This window comes from Denticeps clupeoides, chromosome 4 (assembly GCF_900700375.1).
Source record: "Denticeps clupeoides chromosome 4, fDenClu1.1, whole genome shotgun sequence".
NCBI classification, from domain to species: Eukaryota; Metazoa; Chordata; class Actinopteri; order Clupeiformes; family Denticipitidae; genus Denticeps; species Denticeps clupeoides.
In genome coordinates, this window is record NC_041710.1 from 33,794,533 (window position 1) to 33,821,591 (window position 27,059).

General features: G+C 41.2%; 1 protein-coding gene across 5 annotated transcripts; it reads right to left on the reverse strand.

Moving 5' to 3' along the window:
* Positions 1–3,874: 3,874 nt before the first annotated feature.
* On the reverse strand, positions 3,875–26,598 carry adam23a (ADAM metallopeptidase domain 23a). 5 transcript variants are annotated; one of them, XR_003749537.1, is made up of 29 exons: positions 26,336–26,598; positions 25,747–25,886; positions 25,254–25,330; positions 25,049–25,112; positions 24,745–24,827; positions 24,378–24,441; positions 24,219–24,291; positions 24,030–24,118; positions 21,876–21,941; positions 21,149–21,217; positions 20,901–21,067; positions 20,057–20,141; positions 19,729–19,816; positions 19,575–19,626; positions 18,940–19,039; positions 18,778–18,849; positions 17,651–17,716; positions 17,138–17,200; positions 15,545–15,631; positions 15,362–15,442; positions 14,855–14,905; positions 14,685–14,748; positions 14,477–14,582; positions 13,242–13,361; positions 10,965–11,133; positions 10,054–10,165; positions 9,620–9,710; positions 6,313–8,568; positions 3,875–5,522 (listed from the first exon to the last, which is right to left on the reverse strand). XR_003749537.1 is itself a non-coding variant. In XM_028976666.1 (28 exons), the coding sequence occupies exons 1-28, from the start codon at positions 26,400–26,402 to the stop codon at positions 5,477–5,479; spliced, it is 2,406 nt and encodes an 801-aa protein (XP_028832499.1). In that variant the 5' UTR covers positions 26,403–26,598; the 3' UTR covers positions 3,875–5,476. The 5 variants fall into 5 exon arrangements, 4 of the variants coding, with proteins under 4 accessions (XP_028832499.1, XP_028832497.1, XP_028832498.1 ...); XM_028976666.1 differs by lacking the exon at positions 9,620–9,710 and having other exon boundaries at positions 8,478–8,568; positions 24,036–24,118; XM_028976664.1 differs by lacking the exon at positions 9,620–9,710 and having other exon boundaries at positions 8,478–8,568.
* Between the last annotated feature and the right edge of the window lie 461 nt (positions 26,599–27,059).

Consider the following 27,059-nt stretch of genomic DNA (forward strand, 5'->3'; position numbering starts at 1 on the left):
AGAGATGCTGCCTCCCCAGCAGACCACACCATAAAAAATGTCTGAGGCCATCACAGAGTCATAAAATGATTGGATAAAATGGGTGGTAGTAGCCTAGTGGGTAACACACTTGCCTATGAACCAGAACACCCAGGTTCAAATCCCACTTACTACCATTGTGTCCCTGAGCAAGACACTTAACCCTGAGTGTCTCCAGGGGGACACTGTCCCTGTAACTTCTGACTGTTAATCACTCTGGATAAGGGCGTCTGATAAATGCTGTAAATGTAATTCTGAAATCAGATTTAATCTGGATCAAACCTTCACTGTGTGTTTTCAAAAGTTTGTGAATTTGGATACATTTGATCCTTAAAGATAATGCACAAGGGTGGATTTGGTGAGAATCTGAGGCACAATTTTAAACACAAAAGCATTTTTGTTGATTATATATTTTGTTAATTATTTGTTAGCTATTTTGTTAGGCAGTGAAAATAAAGACACGAGACATAAAACCTTTTCGAATTCTAAAGGGGAAAAAAAATCCCTGTCAAACTAAATGTCAAATATCTAAACAAAAATATCTACTCCAGTGTATTTTAATGAACATGTATTTTAATTAAAATATTATTCTGTTGATTATTTTATAACTTTTCGAAAAGGTTACCTGTGAAATTGGAGCAATAGATCATAAGTGATCATGCGTCTATTTATTTATCAGTTGATTTGGACCCGCAACCAAAATGGTCTCACTTTATATTCTTTGGCATACACTACAAGCTGTTCCTGGAGGGAAAATTATATCAATATAATTTATAGTAAAAAAATAAGAAAGAAAACACTTGAGGACCTACAAAATAAACTGAAAAAATTAGAGGAAAGACGTAAAGTTTAACACAGAACATGAAATTCTAGAAATTAGGAATCAAATTAATCATTTAATCACGTGTGATGTCAAGAAAAATATGTTGTTTCTGAAACAAAGATCTTATGAAAGTAAGTCTAAATCTACAAAATTGCTAGCAATTGAAATGTTCTACTGAACTCTGCATTCTGAAGTTCTGGGTGAAAGTAACACACAAATTTCTACTACCTGACTACCTACAGACAATATAATTGAAGAAGAATTAAAAGCAGCAATTAGTAGATTAAAAGTGAATAAACTGCCAGGATCGGATGGATATACTGCAGAGTGATATAAAGAATTCAAAAAGGAGTTGAGTCCTATTTTACTCCCCACACTAAATTGGATTTTGAGCAAAGTGCAAACACCACCTTGCTGGAATGAAGCAATAATTTTGCCCATACCAAAAGAAGGTAAGGATCGACTGGAATGTGGATCATTTGGGCCAATTTCAGTCCTTAATGTAGATTATAGGCCAAACGACTAGAACATTTCCTACCAACGTTGATACATAATGATCACACTGGTCTTAAACAACAAAACCACCACAGGACAATATACGAAGGACACTATACTTTATGGATCATATACAAAATAAACAAAATACAAGCAATAGTTATAAGTTTAGTCGCCAACATTTTTTGACTAAGACAATTAGATGGCCACTGCCAGCTGCTCAGTCACTGATTGACACACGTCAACTCGACTCGGCTCATGTCTACCTGCTAAAAGTAAGACCACTCCTATTCGTCTCATCTCATCTCCTCTCTACTCCTTCCTCTCACCCTGCCTCATCCCAAATTGAACTTCAAACGTGAACGACAACATCCGTGTGGTGTTGTGGTTCACGCCGGCTCTCGTTTGCATAGTAATTCGGAGGGAACTTACCTGCCCGCCTTGCATCACACTTTCTCCTTCACGTGCTCACGTTCTGGTACCTTGGCGGGACCATGACAAACTGGATACAAATCAAACAGCTTTTCTCTCAAATGAGGCACAAGACAAGGATGCCCATGGTCACCACTACTTTTTGCACTGTATTTATAATACATAAGACAAAATGACAAATCACTATTAATGGAACAGAGCATAAATTAGTGTGTTATGCAGATGATATTTTGATCTACCTTAGACAACCAACATTTTCTTACCCAAACTGATGCATACATTTAAACAGTATGGCCAATTATCAGGATATACGATCAACATGAATAAAACCCAATTACACTTATACCACTATAGTCCCCCGGAAAACATTTTAAATAGATATCCCTTTATTTGGCAGACTGACTATCTTAGATATCTAAGAATTAGATAGGCCACCACTGCCGCTGCTGCTGTAATAAGTAAAAAGAGAAAGATCCATGCAAAACTATGATTGAGTTTGTGGCACCTTTGGAGGAGAAAAAATATAAGATACAGAACACTCTCAGCCATCCAAAACACTCTCTAGCTCTGGGCTTTCATCTCACTCTCAATCTCACTGGCACAGCTAATGTACCTCCTATATGTACCTCCCACCTGTCATCAGGCAGTTGACAGGTGGGAGGCCTGTGCAGTGTGTGCTAAAATCCACTAAATCCAGCCCACTTCACCCCTGCGTTGGACCCACATTGTGGTGGATTTTGTTACGGGACTATCAGAGGTAGAAGGTCAAGACACCATCTTGACCACTGTGGACCACTTCTCAAAGGCAATCCACCTGCACTCTCTGGTCTGCTTCATCCACTGATGACCTTCTGCTGACACACATTGTTCATTTGCATGTGTTCTCCCAGGACATTGAGTCAGACCGTGGTCCCCAGTTTACCTCAGCAGTCTGCAGCCTCTCCTCTGGGTACTACCCTCAGTCCAATGGCCAGACGGAACGTGCCCACCAACAGCTGGGACTGTTCCTCCGCTGTTTCGCCCCGGCCAATCAATGCACCTGGCCCAAGTTTCTCCTGTGGGCTAAACTCATCCATCTGTTGGCCACTATGGGCTTCAGTCTCTTTGAGATGTGTCATTTTTGAACACCAAGTCTCCAATGTGGACATCAGTCTGGCTCCTCTTCCGGCGCTGTCGATGGGCCTGGCTGAAGGCATAGGCATCCATGGCCATGTCCACACCATCAGCGTCATCCACGCCAGTGATCGGGTGTATCTCTCCACCCAAAATCAGCGCCTCCGGACTGAATCAAGGAAGTTACCTCACTTCATTGGTCGGTACCAGTCCTGTCACCTACCATCTTCATCTCCCTCCTGCCCTTCAGATCCACCCTTTCCTATGTTGTTCTTAACATCACATCCCTTCTACTATAAACTTTCTTAAACTTGCACAGTTCCATAAACATCAAACCTTTTCTCCTCATAATTACTTTTTAGGAATAACCACTTGATAATTTACAAACATATATCTCTTTTTCTTCCCACAATGGCCTAATAATGCTATTCTCACAGTCAGACTAAATGATAAGTTAACTCAACAAATGCTAAATAGTTGGTACAAATATTGGTATTTGAGTTGGCCTCAAAACTCAAAAAATCTAGTGTAGTAAGTTGGCTTGAAAATTTTAATTAACTTTGTTTCTTTTTTTGCAGTCTATTTAAATGACCAGATCACAAAATATTTATTCTAAACTATATATGAATGTAGACACCCTGGTATTGCGCTGCCAAGTGCTGGCAAAAAATGAATCACTTCTAATGACCGTTCACATCAGATTCACATTAAATTTGGTTTTGTAAGTTTCTTGTGACATTTTGTGACAAATGTTTTTTACTTAAACAAGGGGCAGTGGTGGCCTAGCGGTTAAGTAAATGGACCCGTAATCAGAAGGTTGGCGGTTCAAATCCCGATCTTCCACTGAGGTGCCACTAAGCAAAGCACCGTTCCCACACACAGCTCCCCGGGCACCTTTCATGGCTTCATCACTAAGGATGATGGGTTAAATGCAGAGGACACATTTCACTGTGTGCACCGTGTGCTGTGCATGTGTATCACAATGACAATCACTTCACTTTACTTTCACTTTACTTTACAAAGCTTGGTACACAAATACATATAATTCATATTCAGACCCATTAGCTAAATTGCACAGGAAAGATTCATTTTGATGTTTGTTTTCTTATGTGCAAAATATTGGGACAGATCTCATTAAAATGACTTCCAATTTATTCCAAAACATTCTACATTTATGAAGTTTTAGATCTTGAACAATCTTATTACACTGCTGCCTGCAGCTTTAATTATTGTTGTTCTCAGTGTACTCTGGCAAAACATTTAAGTACATACCTGTGTCAGTGTGGGTCTCTGGCCTGCATCTCTTGCCTTGAGTGGACAAATTTCCTTTTTGAATTCTGAGAAAAGTTTCTGGGGCAAAGCTACTTTATGAATTCTTTATTTCATCATTTTGTTGGTTCATCCATGACAATATGAGATAATGTTGACAAACACTAAAGAGATGAAGGGAGGAAACCAATGTTGAAAATGGGGTAAAAGACTGTCAACATGTTGAGTAGAATTCCATAAGGTTTCTCTAGCTCCCTCATGCTGAAAATATATTCCAGTATCGCTATTCGGTCATCAAATTCACCCTTGGTTGATTATCTCACACAATTTTTTTTTGTTACAGTGAATATTCCCCACTGTGAAAAGTTGACTTTTGTTTCATAAATGAATAAGTTGCCAAGCATATAAAAGACTGTCTCTAATAATGGTGTATTTGATCACATCATGTTGTTCAATTTAATTCCAATTTCCAATCAGTATGTCCATGTGGCCTTATCTTTTGCATAGTTAAAATTTATTTTATTCTTATTTCCATTTACATGCAGTTACCTTGCGAAGCAGAGCAGGTTCTTAGGGGCTGCCCTCTGAATAGCTTTTTATCATGCAGCTCACTGACATACGGACTGTAACCTTATCCAAGTAACTTTGGTCACAAGGCCGGACCAGTACACTGAGCACTGTGTGTGTTTGCATGTGAGTACGTGTGTGATGAAGTTGTTTAGCATTTGCACAGATCATATGCTTTCTGCCATTGTCATTTCATTGAAATGCCTCAGAAACATGCCATAATACTACTGAGAAAGCCCTCAGAAAAGTGTGGGAAATTCTGGAAAGTTTTCCCATGTTACACTTCCCACACACTGCCAATTCCAGTTTCACTTTTTGGATCTTTGTTTGGTCCATCCCTCTTTCCAAGGCTCTCGCTCTTCTCCTATTGTTTTCTTTGAATGGGTGACACACTTCAGCCATGCAGTGCCTCAGCTCGAACTTGTCATGCCAAGTCAAAGTGCTCTCTACAGGAAGTGCATGCCAGATGGATAGGCCTTCTCAGCTCCCCGGCAGACCCCTCGGCCCTCTGTAGGGCTGGGCTGGGTATACAGTACACTGAGGTGAGCCGATCAGGGTTGGAAACAAGGGACATCTAAATGCAATCGATAAAAATAAATGGAAGATGCTCAGTAGTTCTTGGTTTCATTCATCGTTCCTGTTTTTCTTCAAGTATGAACTAACACACCAGTGTTAGCAGCAGGAAAAAGTAGAGTCCAGCAGTTGGCTGACTGACAGACCGCAGAAGGGATCCAGCCCATGGGTGCAGCCTCCTCTGCTCTAGATGGCACTAGCATTGGGGTCGTACCGTCGTTTCTTGACATTTCTTATTGACGCAGGTTGGAGTGAGTGAAGCAGGGAAACATAGAAAAGTGGAGTTAGAACAAACACACCCACGGACACACACACAACACATCTAACACGGACCCTACCTGTGGGGTGTGGGCTACTCCTGCCCCCCAACATCCCAGCATCCCTGATACCCAGTACTTCACAATAAGAGACCCTCCAAAGATAAGATTTTGTCATGCACTAATTTGAGATTTGCTATAGAAACACATTTTTGTCCATTAGATGTTCTTTCCATTTTTGGGACATAAATGGGTGCTGGGTCTCTAAGGGCAGGAGCAGCTGTTCTCCACAGAATTTCCAAGAGGAATGGGAGGACGGGGATTTTCCTCAACTGTGAGCGTGAATGGAAGCCATCGTAAGACAGAAAAAAGATTGAAATAATTCAACAAAACCACAAAACAACATTACCTTCTGCAAGAGAACACTAGCATGAACAACACAGAAATGCAATCTACAACACCGAGAGAAGGGGCAGCAGAGAAAGTGGACGTCACACACCACCTACAACATCAACAAATATCAACGAGAACGAACAACCAACGAGGAGAGGGAGTGGGTTGAAGGTTAATGATTAAAAGAAAAAAAAGAAAAACAAAACAAAAGGGGTTCGGACACAACCTCCCCGTACTGTGGCGTGATGTGGGGCATCCCAACTACGTAACATGCACCTGTCCATCAAGTGGGCCGGTGGGAGACACCACTGTTGTTGAGTTTAGGGGGAGTGGGTGGTGCATGCAGGTGCAGTGAAGCGCGCGTGTCTGTACCAGGTCTCTGTGAAGCATTCAGCACAGGCAGCCTCAAGTCCGGGGCAGGGGGTGAGGGGTCTTGCTCTGTGTCTAGGGTGAAGAGGGCAGGGGCCCCCAGGGCCTTCTGGGAGGATAAGATGGCGGGTGTGGCCAGCCAGGCAGACAACCAGCCAGGCATGGCACAAAGGCTGCAACCAACCAAAAACAAACGGGCACGTGCGGCCAGCCCCCATTTCTCCTCTCTCTCACTCTTTCTCTTTTCTCCACCCCTTTTCCACTGACCTCATACTCTCACCCTTATCACACAATGGACGAAGGGAAGGGGGAAGAGAGGGGGAGAGAGGTTGAAAGAGAAAGAGATAACGCCAAGGAATGTGGGTCAGAAAGTAGACATCCTTCCGAACACCAGCTCAGCTCCACAACACCACCCACCCACCCCACAAATAAAAATCAGCCCAGCTTTTGTACGAACATGAATCCACTCGATTCTGTCCTTCCGGCTGGACGCTGGCACAGGTCCGGTGAACATGCACATGACCTCAATGGCCGCAGTCACGATGCTGTGCAGACTGACATGCTTCTGTGAGCTAACACTGAAGACTAATAATAATACTAGTCCTTACCCTGATTAATACTAAAAACCCACAAGCCATCACACAAATTTTACATACACATAAATATATCTGGATTATTTGAAATTGATAAAAATTGGAAACACTGAAGTAATGAAGTAACTCTTATTACAGTGAGTTGTTACAATCAGACATAACATTATCACATTCGCTGCTAACTGGGCTGTGATAATGTTGTGTTTCCTTTTCGCCCCAAGTAAAAAAACTAATACCAACAACAGTGAAGAGCTATGGAAACAAAAGATTTAAGAGATCAATCAAATATAAAGGTCATAATCAGATGTCATGTAACCAGGAAGTTTACAAGAACATTTCAAAGCATACAAATAATCTCACAAAAACTGTAAAAATGTGTATTTTTAGTATTAGTATTATTAGTATTATTTACTAATATTAGTAAAAATGTTTCTTACAGTAGCCCAGGCAGTCAGTTTTCAGATTTAAAGTGACAGCATGCTTCAAAGCATTTGCAATTTACACTGCAAATATAAAGATGAAATCCCAGATGTAATCCAGGGATTTCACTTGAAATAATAATAATGATAATAACAATGACAACTGTAATAATAATAAAGTCAAAAGCCAAAAGGGTCTATTAAATAAAAATTAACTTGAATAATTTGGCTCATGAGTCCTTAATCCTAAATAGTACACTACAACTATCTAATGTAATTATGAAATTACCAAATCGCTAACAACCTTTTCCAGTTTATCTGAACTGTGCAAAGGAACGGACACTAAACGGTTACGTGCAGGCATCTGTACTCTTGATATCTAATGTATTAAGACCCTGCTCCTGATATTAACAGGCCTCATGGATGATCCAGTCAATATCAGACAGCTCCACATGTGAACACTACATGAACTGAGGAAATATATATGATTTAATGGAATCATATATATATATCTTGGAATATTCTTTTAGCACCATGTATGCCAGTGTGTCTTGTGGCACACTGAATTATTTCAATATTTAATGTTTAATTTCCAGCAGAGCAGGCTGCATTGTGGGATTTCATTTGTGAACTGGCCCTTTTTTAGCTGCCCACTTGTGATTGGATCACCCAAGAAACATTTCAGTGCCTGGTTTAAACAGCCTTTAAGACACTTTCCTTCAAAGTATTTTTCTCCAACTCAGCCCTAGTAAGTAACTTACTGATTTATTTCACATGCATTTCAAGCCTTATGCTGGAAGTCTGTTAGAGGTTCTGCTACAGTCTACAGAGTCTACTGGAGCAAAAATCACTTTAATAGTGCAGATGACTGTCACCATGTCTTCTTCAGCAAGTTCAACTATCAAGTGGCAGAGATTTTCTACCAGTCATGTCTAAATCTCAATGAGGAAAGCAGAAGTCTTGTAATTATTCTAAAGCATGTTACAGGTTGCAGTTGGAGAACTGATCCAGGTGGAAGGTCTGTTGTCTGTAGCAGAAGCTCTGATCATCTGTTGTGTTTAATAAGCCAAACAAAAGGTCAAATAAAGAAAAAAAAAGACCAGAATGCCTGAGACAGGCAGGCAGGCAAGAGAAGTCATGCGGATGCGTCTCTTACTTAAAACCCCAGCCCGTCCCCCCTAGAACAATGGCTGCCATCAGGATGGCTCCCGCGATGGAGCCTATGATAAGGTTGGTGGCGCTAGGACCTGCAGAGGTGGCAGGGAAAAAAAAAACATTATATGAGCCTGATGAGTTGTCAAGGCTGTGTAGCTCCACACATCACATCAGAAAACAGCAGTAATCGGGACGAGGTCCAGGTTCCTAAGGGCATGGTGCATCTTTAGAACTGAGGAAGTGGTTTTGGTTTGGATAGGGTTTGTGTTTTGACGGTGGAGGGTTCACTGGACCCAGCTCTGAGTGCGCGTCTCAGCTCTTTCAGCTCTACAGCTATATAACTGAAGTTTGTTATGATGCACTACATGCCAGGGTATCCTAGTCCTCTTCCTCTGGGTCTTCGGTTCTGCAAAGTTCCTCAGATCATCAGATTGTTGCCAAGCTAGACCACAGTAACACAGGTCCCCAGAAGAAGGACTTTTTTGATCCCATCTATTTATCACGTGTTGGTAGATAAAATGAAAGTGTAAAGTACAGTTCTTAACAGAAATAAACTCCTATAACATGATTCAGTGTAAGAATAAGTTAATTTTTTTGCTGCAAAAATCCACTTGTCATGCTCGGTTGGGTATGTTCAGCCATTTAAGGGTTTGCAGACAGACAGACGGAGACAGACACACTGACACTGTGATTTCGCATCACTGGGACAGGTCACTATTTCAGAATGTCTCACACAACTGACTGCACACACAGCCACAAACCAGGTGCAGGTACTCTTTCTGTGTCTTTCTGTGCCCCTTCTGTTACTTGACTGGTAAGCTTGCATTTTTTGGGCTGATTATGTTTTGTATTTACATACCCCACATGGGCCAGGAAGGGGGAGTGCAAAAACACACTGAGCTCCAAAACTCACAATCACAGGGGAAGGGGAACAAAGCTTTGCACCCATCAATCATCAGTCAAGACAAGTCCAACACCAACACATCCAATCAAAGACCACCATCACTGACACAGGACAAAGCCACTGGGAGGACAAAAACTCACATGTTCTCAAACACCCACAAATCCTCACACACTTGCAGACACATATAATGGGGAACATGTTCTCCTTAAATTCTGGGAGACCGGAGACGAGGTGCTTACTCTATTCCCCACCCTGTGCCTCCAAAAATCACCCCCAGGGCCAGAATGGTCCCTGCCACTGCCCCTATCAGTCTGTTTGTGGCCACGCTCACTGTGTAGAGGAAATAGGGGTGATTCAGTTGAAAGTGAGGTCAGTTCACTCAAATTCCAATTTCACACAAGCAGTAATCTCATTGGTTGGCACAATAGATAGCCATGAAACAGGCACCTGTAAAGATGTAAAGTACAGGACCACCATTGTGGTTGTTAACAGTGTCACAATGAATGTGGCAGGGGTGGGGCACACAACAGTTTACTGGGCTGGCATGAGGAGCATTAAAACAAAGTCGTTAAGAAAAAACTGAACTCATTTAGGGGGGCTGTAAATATGGTGTGCTGAGGACACATTGATGGCTACAATAGAGTACAAAGCAAATGGAATAGAAGGCACAGACCCTTCGGTCCTTCATCTGGGGCGGTGGGAGGCTCTTTCGGGGGGTCGTGCATGCTGCAGTCTGTGCCTGCCCACGTCTCGTGACATGAGCATGTTGCTTCATTATTGCACACCTAGGATGAAATGAGACGAGGAGCAGTATGAGTGAGGACAAAGAATTTAGTATCCAAACAGATGCTGTAGACTGAGGGCTCCATTTATGAGACTCCGTGTTTCTTTTCATCCAAAAACATACCATGTCCAGGCATACAAAAATTGAAGCCATCTGTAACTACCCAAGGCCCTCTACTCTGCATGAGTTATGACTATTCCTTCTACTATCGTAGTTTCTATAGTTCCCTGTGTGTGTGTGTGTGTGTGTGTGTGTGTGTGTGTGTGTGGGTGGGTGGGGGAGGTTACGTGCCTTCATGTGTTGCACCACTGCACCTGCTAGACATAGCGTTTGTTCCAGAGTGGGAAAGTGTTCTAAGGTCAAACAAGTACATATTTGACCACATCTTGTTGGTAATCACAGTCTCCATGTCCTCTGGGCTAAAGATGAGGGAAACCTTCCAGCTAATTATCAGTGTTTAGTTGATAAGACAGCATCTCTGATTGTGGGGAAGTGCATACATGCATATGTTATTGGCAGCTTGCATGTTTTGGAAGGAACTATGAATGCTATGAAGGTATATAAAGATTGAAATGAAAAAGTGAAAGCGAAGTGATTGTTATTGTGAAACACAGCACAGCACACAGTGCACACAACGAAATGTGTCCTCTGCTCTTAGCCCATGGTGAACAGTGACATGAGCATGGGCACACCCTGCTTACAATTTTGAAGCATGAAGCTTGTTTGAAAGTTCATTACATTGGTATTTTTGTGTTTAATTGGAATTTGGGAGTGTACAGAAGGTACTGTAGTCTTCTTACCCCATGAGCAGAGCAGACCCGTCCACCAGGGCCTGAAGGACAGGCAGTGAAATTGAACGAAGAGATGGGCAAACACTTCTGGTCAAGGCACATCATTGAGGGGCCACATGGAGTTCCATCATCCACATAGCCCAGATCAGTGTCGTCGTCCAAAATTACATGCCCTCCACTGAAAGGGCAGGACAAAGTCAGTGTATAACAGATAACCATGTTCGGTCAACTAATCCATATTCAGTTATTTGAGATCTTTTTTTAGATATTTTTTGCTAAGGAATTACATGTTGTTTAAGTGCTGCTATATGGCAGATTCTGATTTATCTCCAAACATTGCAAACACTTGATGCGAATGCCAAAATTGCAAAAGGCTAATTGTTAGACTCGCCCAATATACTATACAATATACTTACCCAATATATATTTCAGAATCCTGGCTGTAGACAACAGAATGTATCAGGTTGGAAGAAATGGCGGAATGATTTATTGGATCATCTCTTCCATTACAAGGAACCAGACAATGCTGTCTAATGCATTTGTATTACCTCTACAGGGAGTGCAGAATTATTAGGCAAGTTGTATTTTTGAGGAATAATTTTATTATTGAACAACCATGTTTTCAATGAACCCAAAAAATGAATTAATATCAAAGCTGAATGTTTTTGGAAGTAGTTTTTAGTTTGTTTTTATTTTTAGCCATTTTAGGGGGATATCTGTGTGTGCAGGTGTGCATAATTATTAGGCAACGTAACAAAAAACAAATATATACCCATTTCAATTATTTATTTTTTACCAGTGAAACCAATATAACATCTCCACATTCACAAATATACATCTCTGACATTCAAAAACAAATCAGTGACCAATATAGCCACCTTTCTTTGCAAGGACACTCAAAAGCCTGCCATCCATGGATTCTGTCAGTGTTTTGATCTGTTCACAGTCAACATTGCGTGCAGCAGCAACCACAGCCTCCCAGACACTGTTCAGAGAGGTGTACTGTTTTCCCTCCTCGTAAATCTCACATTTGATGATGGACCACAGGTTCTCAATGGGGTTCAGATCAGGTGAACAAGGAGGCCATGTCAGTAGTTTTTCTTCTTTTATACCCTTTCTTGCCAGCCACGCTGTGGAGTACTTGGACACGTGTCATGGAGCATTGTCCTGCATGAAAATCATGTTTTTCTTGAAGGATGCAGACTTCTTCCTGTACCACTGCTTGAAGAAGGTGTCTTCCAGAAACTGGCAGTAGGACTGGGAGTTGAGCTTCACTCCATCCTCAACCCGAAAAGGCCCCACAAGCTCATCTTTGATGATACCAGCCCAAACCAGTACTCCACCTCCACCTTGCTGGCGTCTGAGTCAGACTGGAGCTCTCTGCCCTTTACCAATCCAGCCTCAGTCCCATCCATCTGGCCCATCAAGACTCACTCTCATTTCATCAGTCCATAAAACCTCAGTCTTGAGATATTTCTTGGCCCAGTCTTGACGTTTCAGCTTGTGTGTCTTGTTCAGTGGTGGTCGTCTTTCAGCCTTTCTTACCTTGGCCATGTCTCTGAGTATTGCACACCTTGTGCTTTTGGGCACTCCAGTGATGTTGCAGCTCTGAAATATGGCCAAACTGGTGGCAAGTGGCATCTTGGCAGCTGCACGCTTGACTTTTCTCAGTTCATGGGCAGTTATTTTGCGCCTTGGTTTTTCCACACGCTTCTTGCGACCCTGTTGACTATTTTGAATGAATCACCTAATATGCTTAATTGGTAGTAGGCTTTCGAGCCTATACAGCTTGGAGTAAAGACAACATGCATGAAGAGGATGATTTGGACAAAATACTCATTTGCCTAATAATTCTGCACTCCCTGTATGCTCTTGGTGTGGACTCTACTAGCGACACTAAATATGCTTGTATACACTAACCAAACACTTTTTTACAAATATCTTCACTCTAGATTGACAGTGTATGCATACTAACAGAGAATATAGCCCAGATGATATCCTGGGTAATTTGTGTAATACATCCTTTAGCCCTTGATCAGAAAAGGTGTACATTTTTTTAGTAGTTTAAAAAAATAGTACCTACTAAGAGTAGGTTTACAACGGCATACGTTTTACTTTTACTTGGGTACAGTGGTGAATTAGAAACCCACCTCTTACTTTGCTACATTGGGCAACACTCGACAGGGGCAAGGCATTGTAAAAATATATTTATAATTTACTGTACATGACAAGAGGAGGACTGGACACAAGCTTGGAACCAGAGTCTTAACAGGAACGGCTTCTCACCTGCAGTCCACCAGTCGCCCTTGATGGTTGAACGTGGTTGGTGTGATTTCATCTTTCAGGTTTCCAATTCGAGGGTTCCTTCCAATGTTGGAGCACAGCAGGTACCCACAAAACACATCACTATACAAAGAGGATGTGCAGAAAGAGTATTCAATAGTGGTGAGGGTCATATTGAGGGTGCAGGGGTTCTTCAAAATATTTTAAATAAATACATATTGAGTACCAAGACAAAGTCTTAAAGGTCCCCTATAAAAATGTATTAATAATATGAGTTCCCCTAGCCTGTCTATTGTCCTATAGTGGCTAGAACGTTGCAATAGGTGTAAAGAGTGCACTGGTAATTCTGTTTCGCTGTTCAGACAGTCGGTTATGTCGCCATAAGGGAAAGGTTACCTCCCCTTTGTCATATATTGTCCGGCCAGAGAATTTCCCACCCCTCCCATAAAGAAGGAACTCCACCAACTGTCATGGCTTGAAAACATGCGAAACACTGCAGTTACTTGGTGATTGGATGTAAAAATTAGAACAAATGTATTTCTTTTTTGTTCCGTCACATGAGACTCAGAACCAGTGGATTAACTTTATTCTTGTCTGGAAAAGCATTGTGTCAAGCATTCATGTTTTAAGGTTACAACAAATTCACAACTTGTTTGAGATAAACAATGACAACTTGACTGCTGTTAAGAGAATTTTGCCCAGAAAATTAACATCCATTTTTCAATGCTGACTCTCTGTAGCTTAAAGTTTGAGAGCCTGTTCAATATTCTCACATTATAATCACCTCTCTCTCCAGATAACCTAATAATTTTATTGTTTTTGTATCTCTTTTTAGTATTTTATAGTAAATTAGTATTTTAAATTTTAGCTGGTTTATTTAAATAAAATAATTTCTAAGACAAAGCTATTCGGTTTCTTAGTATATCTACACTAGCAGTGAAATTTTATGTTTGCCACCTAAAATCTTGCCTGGGGTGCAAAATTTGTTAGGGCCAGCCATGATCATGGCAGAGGGAGTTTGTCCCAAAAAAAATAAACATTTCTAAAGGTTTTTCCAGGTTGGGATGTCTGGGCTGCTGAGGCGCTGGGATACAGAAGCAACAAACAAAGTGCAAAAAGAGCTAAATGGCTGAAAACAATTTTGATAAAAATCAATAAAAAACATAGGTCATTTTTTTGCCATTTCGCTCAGCCCTACCACACACTCCAACAACACTCTGTCAATGAAGAGAACGTACTGTTTGCTGCAGGGAAGCCACTTGTCCCCATCATGACCACAGTTTCCTTTCTCTGTACCCTCTGTGTTTAACTTCTCGTAGCAGTATTTTTCAGAGCCCCCAGCCTCTGCAGAACAGGAAAAAGGTCAAGGTTCAAATAGGAAAAGAGGAAGGCAGAAACAGAGTTACCAGCCAGTTAACATTTACCACCACCATTACCATCACTCACTTGAGCCCCAGATGTATTTGCACTGATTTTCTCTTGTCTTGCACTCGCCACCATAACATCGACCCTGAAATAAAGGGAAAAAGGGGTTCTGTGTTTATAACCACCGAAATATTTTAAATAATTGATTATGTGGAATAGAATAATCCTGATTATTTTTTATGACTGCTCACCTGGTTGACCTGGCAGGAGTAGCCATCTTGCATATGAAGGTTAGGAGGACACTGGGAAACAAATAAAAAACTTTTTTTTTGCAGTGGTGATCGTTCACTGTGAGATGATGGTGTGTCTCCAGCTACCCAAAATGATACTCGCTCAGCTGTTGTGGAGATTTTCTGTATTGCCCTTCTCCTCACTAACCCTGTCACTCATAGAGTGTGCTGGATAGCCCCCAACTCTCCTGTGAACAGCCATTCATGCATGTACAGTCAGTATGTCAAATTTGATCTTTTCCTCTCAATAAAAAAAAAATTGGTCTATGTGATGGTTCTCATTACATGGCACATGTTTTTAGCCACCAGTCATTGACTTTCCTAGTCAATGTCCAAAAGCTTTTGCTCCTCTTTGATTATATATCAAGCTCCTAACTACTGGATGCCTCATAATTACTTGTCAAGAGGTTGAGGACTCATGGAACCCCATAAACAGTGAGTTTTGTTAAAACAGATAGTAAAACCAACCTGCCCTGAGTCTCCAGTACAACTTTCTGTTATATCACAGTCATTCACGGCCTCACGACAGCTGGTTCCTCGAGGAATAAACTAAGAGCAAAGAAATATTTTTACAAGCAATAAACATTTATCACACATGCTAAAAAAAATTAATCAGGGACAATCATTACTTAATGTAATGAAAGGTCTCACCAAGCAGGTGATGTTACAGCAGGGTCCATCACTGCAGTGAGCACCATTGGACAGGGAGCACTTCTTACAGCAGTCCTTATAGCATTCCTTAAAATAAACAAACACAATTGCAGTGCAACATACAACAATTGTGAGGCCTCACTGATAACCAGAGGTGGACAGTAACAAAGTAGATTTACTTAAGTATCTGTACTTCAATTGAGTAGTATTTTTTGGAGAACTTTTACTTTACTACATTTGAAAGACAAACATCATTTCTATCGAGGGTCTCTTTTTTTGATACTTTTGATATTTGTAATTGTGTCGGGTTTGGGCTCAATTTGTATTATTTTTCTCTGGCTCGGTTTGGGTCGGGTCAAGTTTGTGCAGTAAATCGGTCAGAAAACACAAACGTCTGGTCTAAAGTACCTATCCTTTTTGTAAATTTGTTGCTTGTACAATTTTGGTGATTGTTAAAAGTGTTTCATGTGTTGTTAATGTGTTTTATTAAATGTAAAATGTTTTAATTATGTTCATTTCATTTTTGTTAATTTATGTTAATCATCGGCCACCGTTACTCGTTTTCACACATTTTCTTTCCCTCTCAGTGTTTGAATCGTGCACAAAGAAAGCCGGAGTTTAAAAAAGGTTTTATACACCCTTGGCTATATCTTGGTGAAATGTTTACAATTTTCAAAATAATTAACGATTCATTTTGTTTAACTGCATGCATATTGAGGTATGTTGAGTAGTTGAGTTGTAAAAACAAATCAGCAGGAATGGTGACTTTTTTGTTGTTTGTCAGACAATATTTGGGCTAAACAAGCATGGCTATCACATGCTTCATAGTTGGGTAAAATGCAGAAGACACATTTTATCACATTTCAAGTGCAGCTTCATACTCATTGTACTTTGAAATCTTTTGGTAATTAATCAATTAAAATTCAAAACAAAGCCACAAAAATATTGTAAATCTGAATCCTATCAAGTCAGGTTTATTTTAATTCAAATGCAATACAAAAAAATTTTGTTTTGGATGTGACTTCATAAAAGTTTCCAAATATTTTCATAATTTTTTGTTGTCAACCTGTTGTCAGCATCATCAGCACTATCCTGCCCTTCTTCTAATTCCTCTTTTCTCTTTCCACTACAAAACCAAAAAATCCATTATAAAGTCATTTGTCTCATGTACTCAGGTATTTAATGATCTGAATTAGGTCAATTGAAAAAGAAAAAGAAAAGAGTCTTAACCCAACATGTAGCATTATAAAACATGGAATGCTTTTTTTTTGTGGAGTTTTTCCTTGTGTGCAGAAGGGTGTGGGGGGTGTCAACTGTAGGGCCTGTCAAAGCCCATTGAGACATACTGTATGTAATTTGGGGCTATATAAGAAATAAATGTTGTTGTTGTACCTCAGTGGGTTGAGCAGATGCCATATGCAAAGACTACAGTCCTTGCTGCAGCATGTCCTGGTTTGAATCCCAAATTTGATTGCCCTTTGCTGCATGTCATTCCCCCTCTCTGCCTTCCCATTTCACATGTCTCTCAAACTATCCTATCAATTAAACGCAAAAAGCCCAAAACGTATACTTAAAAAAAAAAAAAGATCAAACCTGTTTTCCCTCCAGCTCTTGGCTTTCCAGCTCACCATCCTGTTTCCTGGCCATGGTTAACCTCTATGAAGAAACCAACAAGATTAGGGTTTAGTTAGAATGAGAAGGCAGGTGCTGTAAGTCGTTTCTTGGTTAAAATGAAATGAAAATTAATTAATGACAGCACCATAAGTTTCACAAATTATTAAAAGCACAGGAATTTATATTTACATTTACAGCATTTATCAGACGCCCTTATCCAGAGTGACTTATAATCAGTAGTTACAGGGACAGTCCCCAGGGGGCAATTTAGGGTTAAGTGTCTTGCTCAGGGACACAATGGTAGTAAGTGGGATTTGAACCGGGGTCTTTTGGTTCATAGGCAAGTGTGTTAGCCACTAGGATACTACCACCCTGGTAGTATTTGCTCTTAGATATGTAAAAACTATAAACCTGTCCAACATCTAAAAATAACTAGCCTACATCTTTTGGGCTGAGAGAACATGAAGAAATAAAAGAGTTAAATTATCAAACCTTCAGGCTCTGGGTCCCCTCCATCTCCCCTTGTCGCCCTAGCACCATGTTGGTGCTGGCTGTAATCTATGGAGAAAACAGCAGTAGCCAAATACAGATTACTGTAATTTTCACTCAAACAATGGGTGTGCACTGCAATCTGATTGTAGTCTACCCTCTTGGCTAGAGTAGACTTAATGATTCCACCTCAGTATGATTAGTAATGTTAATGGCAGGTAGGTTAAAGTTGTTGAAGCCGTTAGTTTTTAATTCAGGGGGATGACATCCCTCTTCATCCCCCTCAACACGAGTACTGGGTATGTAAATATTTTATTAGCTAGTTTGAAAGTTTTAGATCACTTTTAGATTGAAGTGACATTAACGTGTCCAAAATGGCCAGTGAAATGACTTTGACCACCAAGGCAAGGTTTATCTACTAACTGTAATTTATAATGTAGAAATGGAGCTACATGGACCTGAATAAAAGTTCTGTTTTTATAATATGTAAATAATTGATTAACAATTTGCTGTCATCTTAGGCTACTTTTGGTGTACCTGTGTTGTAAAGTTGGTTGTAAAGTTGGTTGGATTTTTCTTTTTTTGCTGCATGCCAGCACGCAGGCCTTACCTGGTAGACAGTGCTTTATGGTTGATGCATGTACTGTAGTTTGTAAATTGTATCACAACACCTACCATGCTGTTTCGTAGGGGTGTGTAGTGGTATAATTAAAAATAAACAGATTGCTTGGTCACGTTCCATTCTGCAACATTTTACCAATACCTTATTCTGGAGGTTCTACAAGATAGTCAGGAATGAGGTGTTTTGTGCCGTTAATGTAAAAATGAAGTGAAAAAAAACATACTTTTTTTTTAAAGCAAGTACTTCAGTACTTTAACTTCAGTACTTTAAATCTGTATTTACATCCCTTTTGTGAATTCAACATTTCCTTTTTTTTTGGTCTTTTGCAATGCCATGTAAAAATTCCAATAAAAATATTTTTGAAAGAAAAAAACATCCTGTTTGATTGTTGTTTCACTAGAGTTTTACCATGGTTCTGATCTGTCATAATTTGCTGACTCCATGACTAATGGGACAGGCCCTATGATCAAGATTAAAATATGTCCTAGAAAGCAGAATATAAGCTCACCATTCGGGCTCCGCAGTCGCACTCCTCTCCCACCTCCACATAGCCATTCCCACACTCTGTTGGCTCAAACAGCTATCGACGAGGGCAGATCAGGGCAGAATTTTAATTTATGTTCAGATTTCTGATTTCCTAACAAACCGAGTGTGTTGCCTGGGATTTTACCTTGTTGGGTCTGTTGAACAGACAAGAAGCTCCACCCCTCAGCAGGAAGTTCTTAAAATCTGAGATGCTGCATTTGGAGAATCTGCGTGGATGTTGCACGCTGAGAAACAGAGAATAAGCAAGCTCTAATTTAAACACAAGGGCACACAATAAACACAAAGGGCACAGCAGCTCAAAGATGTTGTGAGGAGGGGATATCAAAAACCCTGAATCTATGGGTCCATGATTCCACACATATCATGACCACCAGAGAATAAGAAGCAAGCTCTAATTTAAACACAAGGGCACACAATAAACACAAAGGGCACAGCAGCTCAGAAATGTTGTGAGGAGGGGAAACCTGAAATGAGTCCATGATGTCACACATAGTGATTGTCACATGTGACAATCACTACAATTTAAATCATGACCACCATAAAAGTGTAAATATATCAAGTGTGGGCCAATCAAGTGTTATTATTGTTATCATGGGTATCATGATGGTACCTTAACATCAAACCCTAAACTCAAAGGTTACTTTTCTATTTCAATTAAATATCAGTGTAATTAAATCGTTGTGAGAATTGTTAAGAGAGCAGAGAGAAAGATACACAGACAGATTGTGTGTTTGTGTGTGTCTCTGTGAGACATGATACCCTGTGTCTTCCATGATGCATCCCACCCATGAGTCCATACACCCGCACTTCTCTGAAAGAGAAAGAGAAAGAGAGATTCTGTGAGTGTACATCATTATTAACTCATAATTCATCATTCATGAGAGCAACAATGCCAGTAAGAGTAACGGTGTACTTCTTGTGGTGGTGGGGTCCCACTGAATGCCCAGATTCTGTGCCAGGCTTTGGGAGAGAGACACAGCCATCGTCCATGTGGTGCCATACTGAAAGGGAAGGGAAGAGAGAGAATAGTGCGACAGTGATAAATGTCAGAGCCAGACATTTCACATTGAACTGGACTGAAAATATCACATGGCCCTGAGTCAGGAGAATCCATAAAGGACATGTTGCTATTATCTTCTGTCAGTTTCCTTGTGGTACATTATTTCAGTAAATTTCTGTTCATCCAATGTGAAGCTAGAATTCTATGGATCAAATTTTATTAGAAGAGTTCCAGTCCTCACCTCATTCACACCAACCCCCCGTTTGGCAGAACATACCCCACCAATATATGCCACACTGCTCCTGACATAGTGGAAGGTCATATTCCTGTAACGACACAAAAATACAGAGCTGCCACTGCATATACTTAAAAATGGTAACCGTGAACCCAATAACCTGGCACATGGGCACAAGAATACGCTCTGACATCAGCCAGGTGAGTTGCAGTTTGACTTTAATTCAGTCGCAGATGACAAAACGCCTATTCAGAGACAGATGATATTGTGGTGTAGAGGATGGGGAACAAAAACAGGAACAGAGGTAGAGTCTTCCATTCACTGACAACCTGTTAATATGGGGGTCCTTCAACATGAATCACTTAAGGTTAGAAAATGTTCTTGATGCAGCTCTTCCCCTCTCAGGTGGTTCACACTTGACATTATAGTCAGTCACTATCACCTCTTGGGGCACACAAAGGCATATAACACTGCTAGTAACTAACAAAACACATCTCACAACATTCCTCATATTATGATCATTTCATTAAAAAATTTAAGCTCAGTGTGACTCCTTAAATAATATCTTAATAACAACCTAAGGAATGACACATAACATAACTTGCATTTTAACCCAATTCATGCCTTTCCTGGTTTGACCAGGAAGTAGTTTTTTACATTTCTATGGGAAGTTGTATTAGGGTAGGCAGAGTTTATTAATTATTTAATTTTATTCACTAATATGCAGACATAAATTCTGCCAAAGGTGGTGCCAGTCATGCACAAAATGGCCTGAGGATGTAGAAACTCTGCTTTGTTGCCATGGAGGTAAGTGGCTACTGCAGCAGACTCAGTGGGGGAGGACACTCACGTAAAGAGATGCACCGCATCGGCAGAGAGATGGATGCTCTGCTGGCGGTACTTTGAGAAGCTCTTCAGCATCTCCAGTGGCTGCACGCTCAAAGGAATGAGATCCTTATCCGTCCAAATCTCCACAGCAACCAATACCACACGTGTGTTCAGCTGCTCCTTGAAGATCTAAAACATAAAACTGCTGCAGTTACATATATGCACACAAGCACACACACACTGCATATACTTACATATACACAGACTTACCGCATCCACTAAGTTCACCACTGACTTGGCAAAGTTCCTGGTGTGTTTCCGGGATTTGTGTCTCTTGAACTGCAGAGAACAGACAGAGATGATCAGGCACTTTGCTCAGACAAATTCATTGTGTGATGGTCAAACCACAATGAAATTCATACTGGACAATTAGCAACATTTATTCACTCCATCTAGGGGTGATTCTGACTTAGAGGCGTTCAGTCATAAGCACACAGATGGTAGCTTCGCACTATTGGCTCCTCAGCCAAGCACACGCACAAAATGTCTGAACCTGCAATTCCTCTCGTACTGAGCAGGATTACTATTGCAACAACGCATCATCAGTTGGGTAAAACTAACCTGTCTCACAACGGTCTAATTAGCATCAGACCAGTGGAAAGAATAAAAATGTCATAAAACACACTACCTACTTTAACTAACAAAATGATTCTTTGGGGAGATGCTGTGACTGAATTTTGTTTATGCCAACACTTACCAGAGGACGAACATGTTAGAAATTTGAAATAAAAGTGTTTAATGCCCTCTAGGGATGGTACAAATTCGTACAAAACACTGCAAACACAAGAGCCGTAACTGAAGGAAGCATGTGTCTGGGGAAATGGCTGTGGAAGTTTAGATAATGGACTGTATTGATGGAGTGAGACAAGCTAATCAGAACAGAAAAGCTTATTGATTTCCTGTGAAAATAGCCAGCAAGCAGGAAAGCCACACCCACCGTGTTGTGATCGCTGACTATCATGATCTCGAAATACTTCATTTCCGCAAACACATTGCGATGCATCTGCCCCAAAAAAGAAAGTCATGAACACATGTGGTTACAAATCTGCTCATTCTTGCACATGTGTTTCAATTCAACTTGCATTATCCATTATAAAGAAGTTGGTGAAACTGGGAAGTCTCCCAGTTTGCTGTCTATACAGGTCACAAATCTTCAGTTCATAAAATATCTGTGGACATGAGTACTTGACAAGCTTCTTTTAAAAAAAGAATCCACTTTATAGGAATGATTGACCTTGTAGAGAAAGAGTCAACAAATCAAACTGCATAACCACTGAATAACATGGAGAAAGTACAATACAGTCAGCAACTGTGAACAAACACTTTTTGAAATTATTTTGCTGCTTTTTAGGTCATACTGCACTCCTTTGCATTTTAATTATAATGCACATTACCACCTACTATTATATTTCACACATGCAAAAGCCATATGACAAATGGGTCTGGTGTAGAAATGACTTCAGTGCCAGATACCTAATTATGATAGACCCAAATTGTCTAAAGATTCCATAAATGCACACAAATCCACAAAAAAATCTGATAAGTATTCCTTTCAGTTTTCCGCATCGCCATCAGGGAATGCATTTCCATTGTGGTGGTTTGGCAGTTTGGATCAAACAACACAGGTCAGACAGGACTGCCCATATAGCTGCTCAGCTATAAACAACAAAAACCAGTCGATATCTTTACTTGATTTTTATACTTTATACTTTTTATACACTTTTTATCGGTAAAATGTCCAGTCCTATTCCCAGCACATCAACATCAAGGATAAAATGCATTATCACCAGAAAATCAATGTTATCAGAAACTGATTCCTTGATACCTATTTCCCACAAACAGTTTACAATCTGCCAAATATGGCAAGACTGAATCTGGAGATCATGGCACAGCCTGAAAACATTATCTAATGCATCTCTAATAATATAGCTATAATAACTTTCTAGCTGAACCCTTAGCTTTATTTATTACTAGAATGGCTTCTAGAATGATTACATTTTATTACATGATGCATATTCAGATTACTTTAAACATGCTAAAATGAGACAAACAAAGGCACAATTGTTAAATTGTTAAAAACAACTGATAAATATGAATTATTTGGATGCCTCAACAAATCCAAATGCACAGAATGGAACCTCTGCATTTCCTGAGTCAACACAGTCAAACCAGTAGTCCACAGGCCACTTCTCACAGTATCACAAATCCTGAACAATCTTTAGTTCTGCCCAGATATTAATCACACAAATATAAGCACACAATGTATTTATAAGTATATATTTAATTTCACTGTGTACTGTATGTACATGGCTGAGCATTGTTACAGAGATTATTGGCCAGTGTCTATTCACAGACTAAACTCTGACAGTTATTCTGACAGAGTAATTGTTTTATATTTATTTATTGTCTGCCTGTCCAGTCAAATAGTGAAGAAATGCTGTGGAAGAAAAGGCCACAAGCAATGCAAAGGCTAACATTTTGATCCTGTTATGTGCCATATACCCAGATTATTATTATGCACACAGGCTAATTAGGTCAGCCCCCTAAATGGTCAAGGTAAATTAACAGTGGTGGCCCAAAGGTAAAGAAGTGGACTTGTAACCGAAGGGTTGCGGGTTCACATCCCAAATCACCACTGATGTCCCCTTGATCAAGGTACTGTCCCCACACACTGCTTCCTGGGAGCCTGTCATGGCTGCCCACTGCTCACTAAGGTGATGGATTAAATGCAGAGGACACATTTTGTTGTGTCACCGTGTACTGTGGGGCAGTGGTGGCCTAGCGGTTAAGGAAGCGGCCCTGTAATCAGAAGGTTGCCGGTTCGAATCTCGATCCACCAAGGGGCCACTGAGGTGCCACTGAGCAAAGCACCGTCCCCACACACTGCTGCCCCACACTGATACCCTGCTAACATTTATGTAGCAGAAGAAATGGTTTGGCTGTTCATTAAAGAGATTCTGGGTCCCAGTCCACCCTGTGCACACAAACATCACCACAAAAAAGCAGAAAACTTTGGAGAAAGTTGTGAGCACATTCTGAGCGGCCTGTCAACTCATTCAATCATTTATCACTGGATCTGAAAAGGTCATACACTCACTGCTCGTTTCCTCCTGCGTCTCAGCCAAGGCAGGTCTGAAAGCGTCTGGTCCTCTCCCTCCTCCTTCTCCATCTCCTGCACACCTATGGGGTAAAATGTACATGACACACCAAGGGTTAGAACATCTAAGTTCCAGATTTTTATCTGATCTTATTTTATCTGGGCAAAACCAGGAGCTATTACCAGAATCCTCAGTGTCACCCAGCGTAAGCAGAGAGCTACTCCTCAGCAGTGTGTGAGCTCGGGCTTCTAAATTCTGAGGGCGGGGAGAACAGGCCAAGTCATGCAGTAAACGTGTGAAGTTCATTGTTACATGTGTTCAGTGTGTTTTGAGTGTCTTACTGAAGTGTGAGTCTGTCTCAGAGGTTCAATAAGGTACACAAACTCGCCGTCATCGAACATCCCGCTGTTTGCCAGGCAGGGGAGAGAGGAAGAAGGGCTAATTCACTCATCATTTACAACACACACACGATGCTGGAAAAAAGACCTTCCTGTCCAAACACTTGCAGTTGTATTTTGAGCATTTCTAACTATATATTTAAATAATAACTACAATGATGACTGTGATTTGTGATTATATTATTATAATTATTATTATAACTGTAGTGAAGGAATAAACATTTAAGGTCATCATCATGGGAATCATCCTCTTGTAAGATGTCTCAGACCACACCGTTTACATATAAATACACACAGAATCATATCTTACTGTAGTCCATTACAAGTGGACAAGGCCACTCGTGAGTACTCCTTTCCTCGGAGCTGGCCATGATAGTAGCAATGTTCTCCTCCCTAAAAAACACAAACACATACATTTATAGTGTGTGTTTACATCAGCTTCATAATGCAAACCACTGAACAGTCAGCAGTCCTCACTATGCATACGATCATTAAAAAAAAATTACTAGTCAAGCATTAGTCAGTTTCATTCGTGGAGAACCAGCCCTTTTTCAGCCGAGTTGTCATGTGATTTAAGGCAACATGAAAATGCTACACGGCTGGACATCTTGTACCTTAGAGCGAATGGGCTTTCCGTCCTCATAATGTATCTCCTCGTACTCTGACGACAATAAATCACTGCAAAAAGGAAACATTAAAGTTCCGTTAGAGGCAGATGACATGCACAGGATTATCAACTCCCATCTGTCCTGAAATGGCCCACTAATGTGTTCCCCAGGCTACAGTACAGTACAGTGGTAAATGGGTGATAGTGCTCACTTGTTTAGCATGAGATCCATGGTGAACGTGGAGCCAAAGGCCTCCAGCTGGAAGTTAGCCTGGGCCAGATGGACATCCTGGTGAGGACAAAACATGGCTGCCAGTCAGACGCATAAAACAAGTCAAGCCCTCCCGAACAAACCTCAGGTTCATCACCTCAGCTCTGTCTAAGTCTCACACCTGGTCTGGTTTTCATTGCTGGTGACTCAGCAGTACTCCATGCTTATATCATTTTCTTTTTTGCGCCACACACACAGCTTTGTAATGGGCTCTGCTGATTTTAAACTGCATGGACAGCAGGAGACGTGCTACAAAAATGCCCATCTCTGGTTTCGCAGGGAGGAAGTGGGTGGAGGTCTGAAGAGGAAACTGCAAACTGTGTTGAAAATGGGCTGGTGAAATAAATTGTCCTCAGCAGAGTGGGCATACTGTGAAGCACAATGCACCACTCTTTCAGGCCGGGAGGTGGTGGAGTCTGCAGCATCTGTCTCACCTGGCCCGGGACGGCCTGGTTTCGCACACGGGTGTCCAGGTCATGGTCGGCGCTCTCCAACTCCTCGTTCAGGTAGTAGATCAGCCTGGAGGGGTACACAGTGGTGACCTGCCGCAGCTCATCCTCGGCGGCCGGGGAAACTGCGGATCACAGCAGTGAAGGGCCCGTCAATTATACATGAACTAATGGCAGTCGCCTGCCGCAGAGGCGCAACGCAGTCTACACATTTTCCTCCGGACAGCGACCTGCCTTCCGCTGCCATGCAGCATGCTGTCTGTAAAGTTGTTCAAGAGCATATCAACAAAACCTCAACAGAACAGGCAGCTCCCTCAGTTTCTCATACACTCCTCTATTCCCAAAATGAAAAAACAATGTGACAGGACCTGGAAATCAGGCTACAGGCTTTCTACCGCGCTGGTGTACAGGTGGCGGGCACCTGTCCATCTGCAGTTACCTGCAGCGGGTACAGGGCCTGCATCTGCCTATCGTTGTAATAATAATAATTATTATTATAAAATACCTGTCTATTTCCCTGCTATGAAATGGGAGGAAAATTAATCGCAGGTGGCGAGATGCATCGCGTACGTACCGGTTGACGCAGAAGCAAACTGACACAGCAGGGCGACGGCCAGACTCTGCAGGAATATCAGACGCATGATTCATATTTGAAAGCTGGAAAATGACATTAGCGCGTCGGTGTCGGGAGGACGGCGCGATCCATGGTGACGGACGAGAGGATATTTTTGCAGAACCCTTGTCGCATTCAGCGGGAAGGGGGGAATCCTGCTCACGGCGTCGTCGGCGGAGGGTGGAGGAGAGGGCGGAAGACGGTGACAACTGCGCATGTGCGCGCAGCTTCCAGCGTGAGAGCGTCCGTCTGTAGCTCCCGCGCATCTCTTCCCATTCGACCTTAAAAAGCGCGTAACACACTTCCTCCTTGACGCATGAAGCACAATGACTTTTGCTGTTTTTGCTCGGGATTTATGGGTTTTCTCCCGAGTGCAGCATTTTAAAAAATCTCATTTAAAATAAATTGTTATCCCTTTCACTGTAACTCCGACCAAGGTTTCATGCATGAACTTCCAATCGCCTGGTTCAGTGTTTCACCACTGATGCCACAATGTAATTTTAGCATGTTAATAATGTCAGGGTGTGAGGAGTGTGTGTGCCCAGAAAACAGGACTGGGGGTCACTGTAGATTTTACTGTATTATCTAGTTTATCATTTAAATAAAGGTGACGGAAAAAATATATAGTGAGCGAATGGGGGTGTTGAAGAGGTCACATAAAATACAAATACCTGAAAAAGATGTG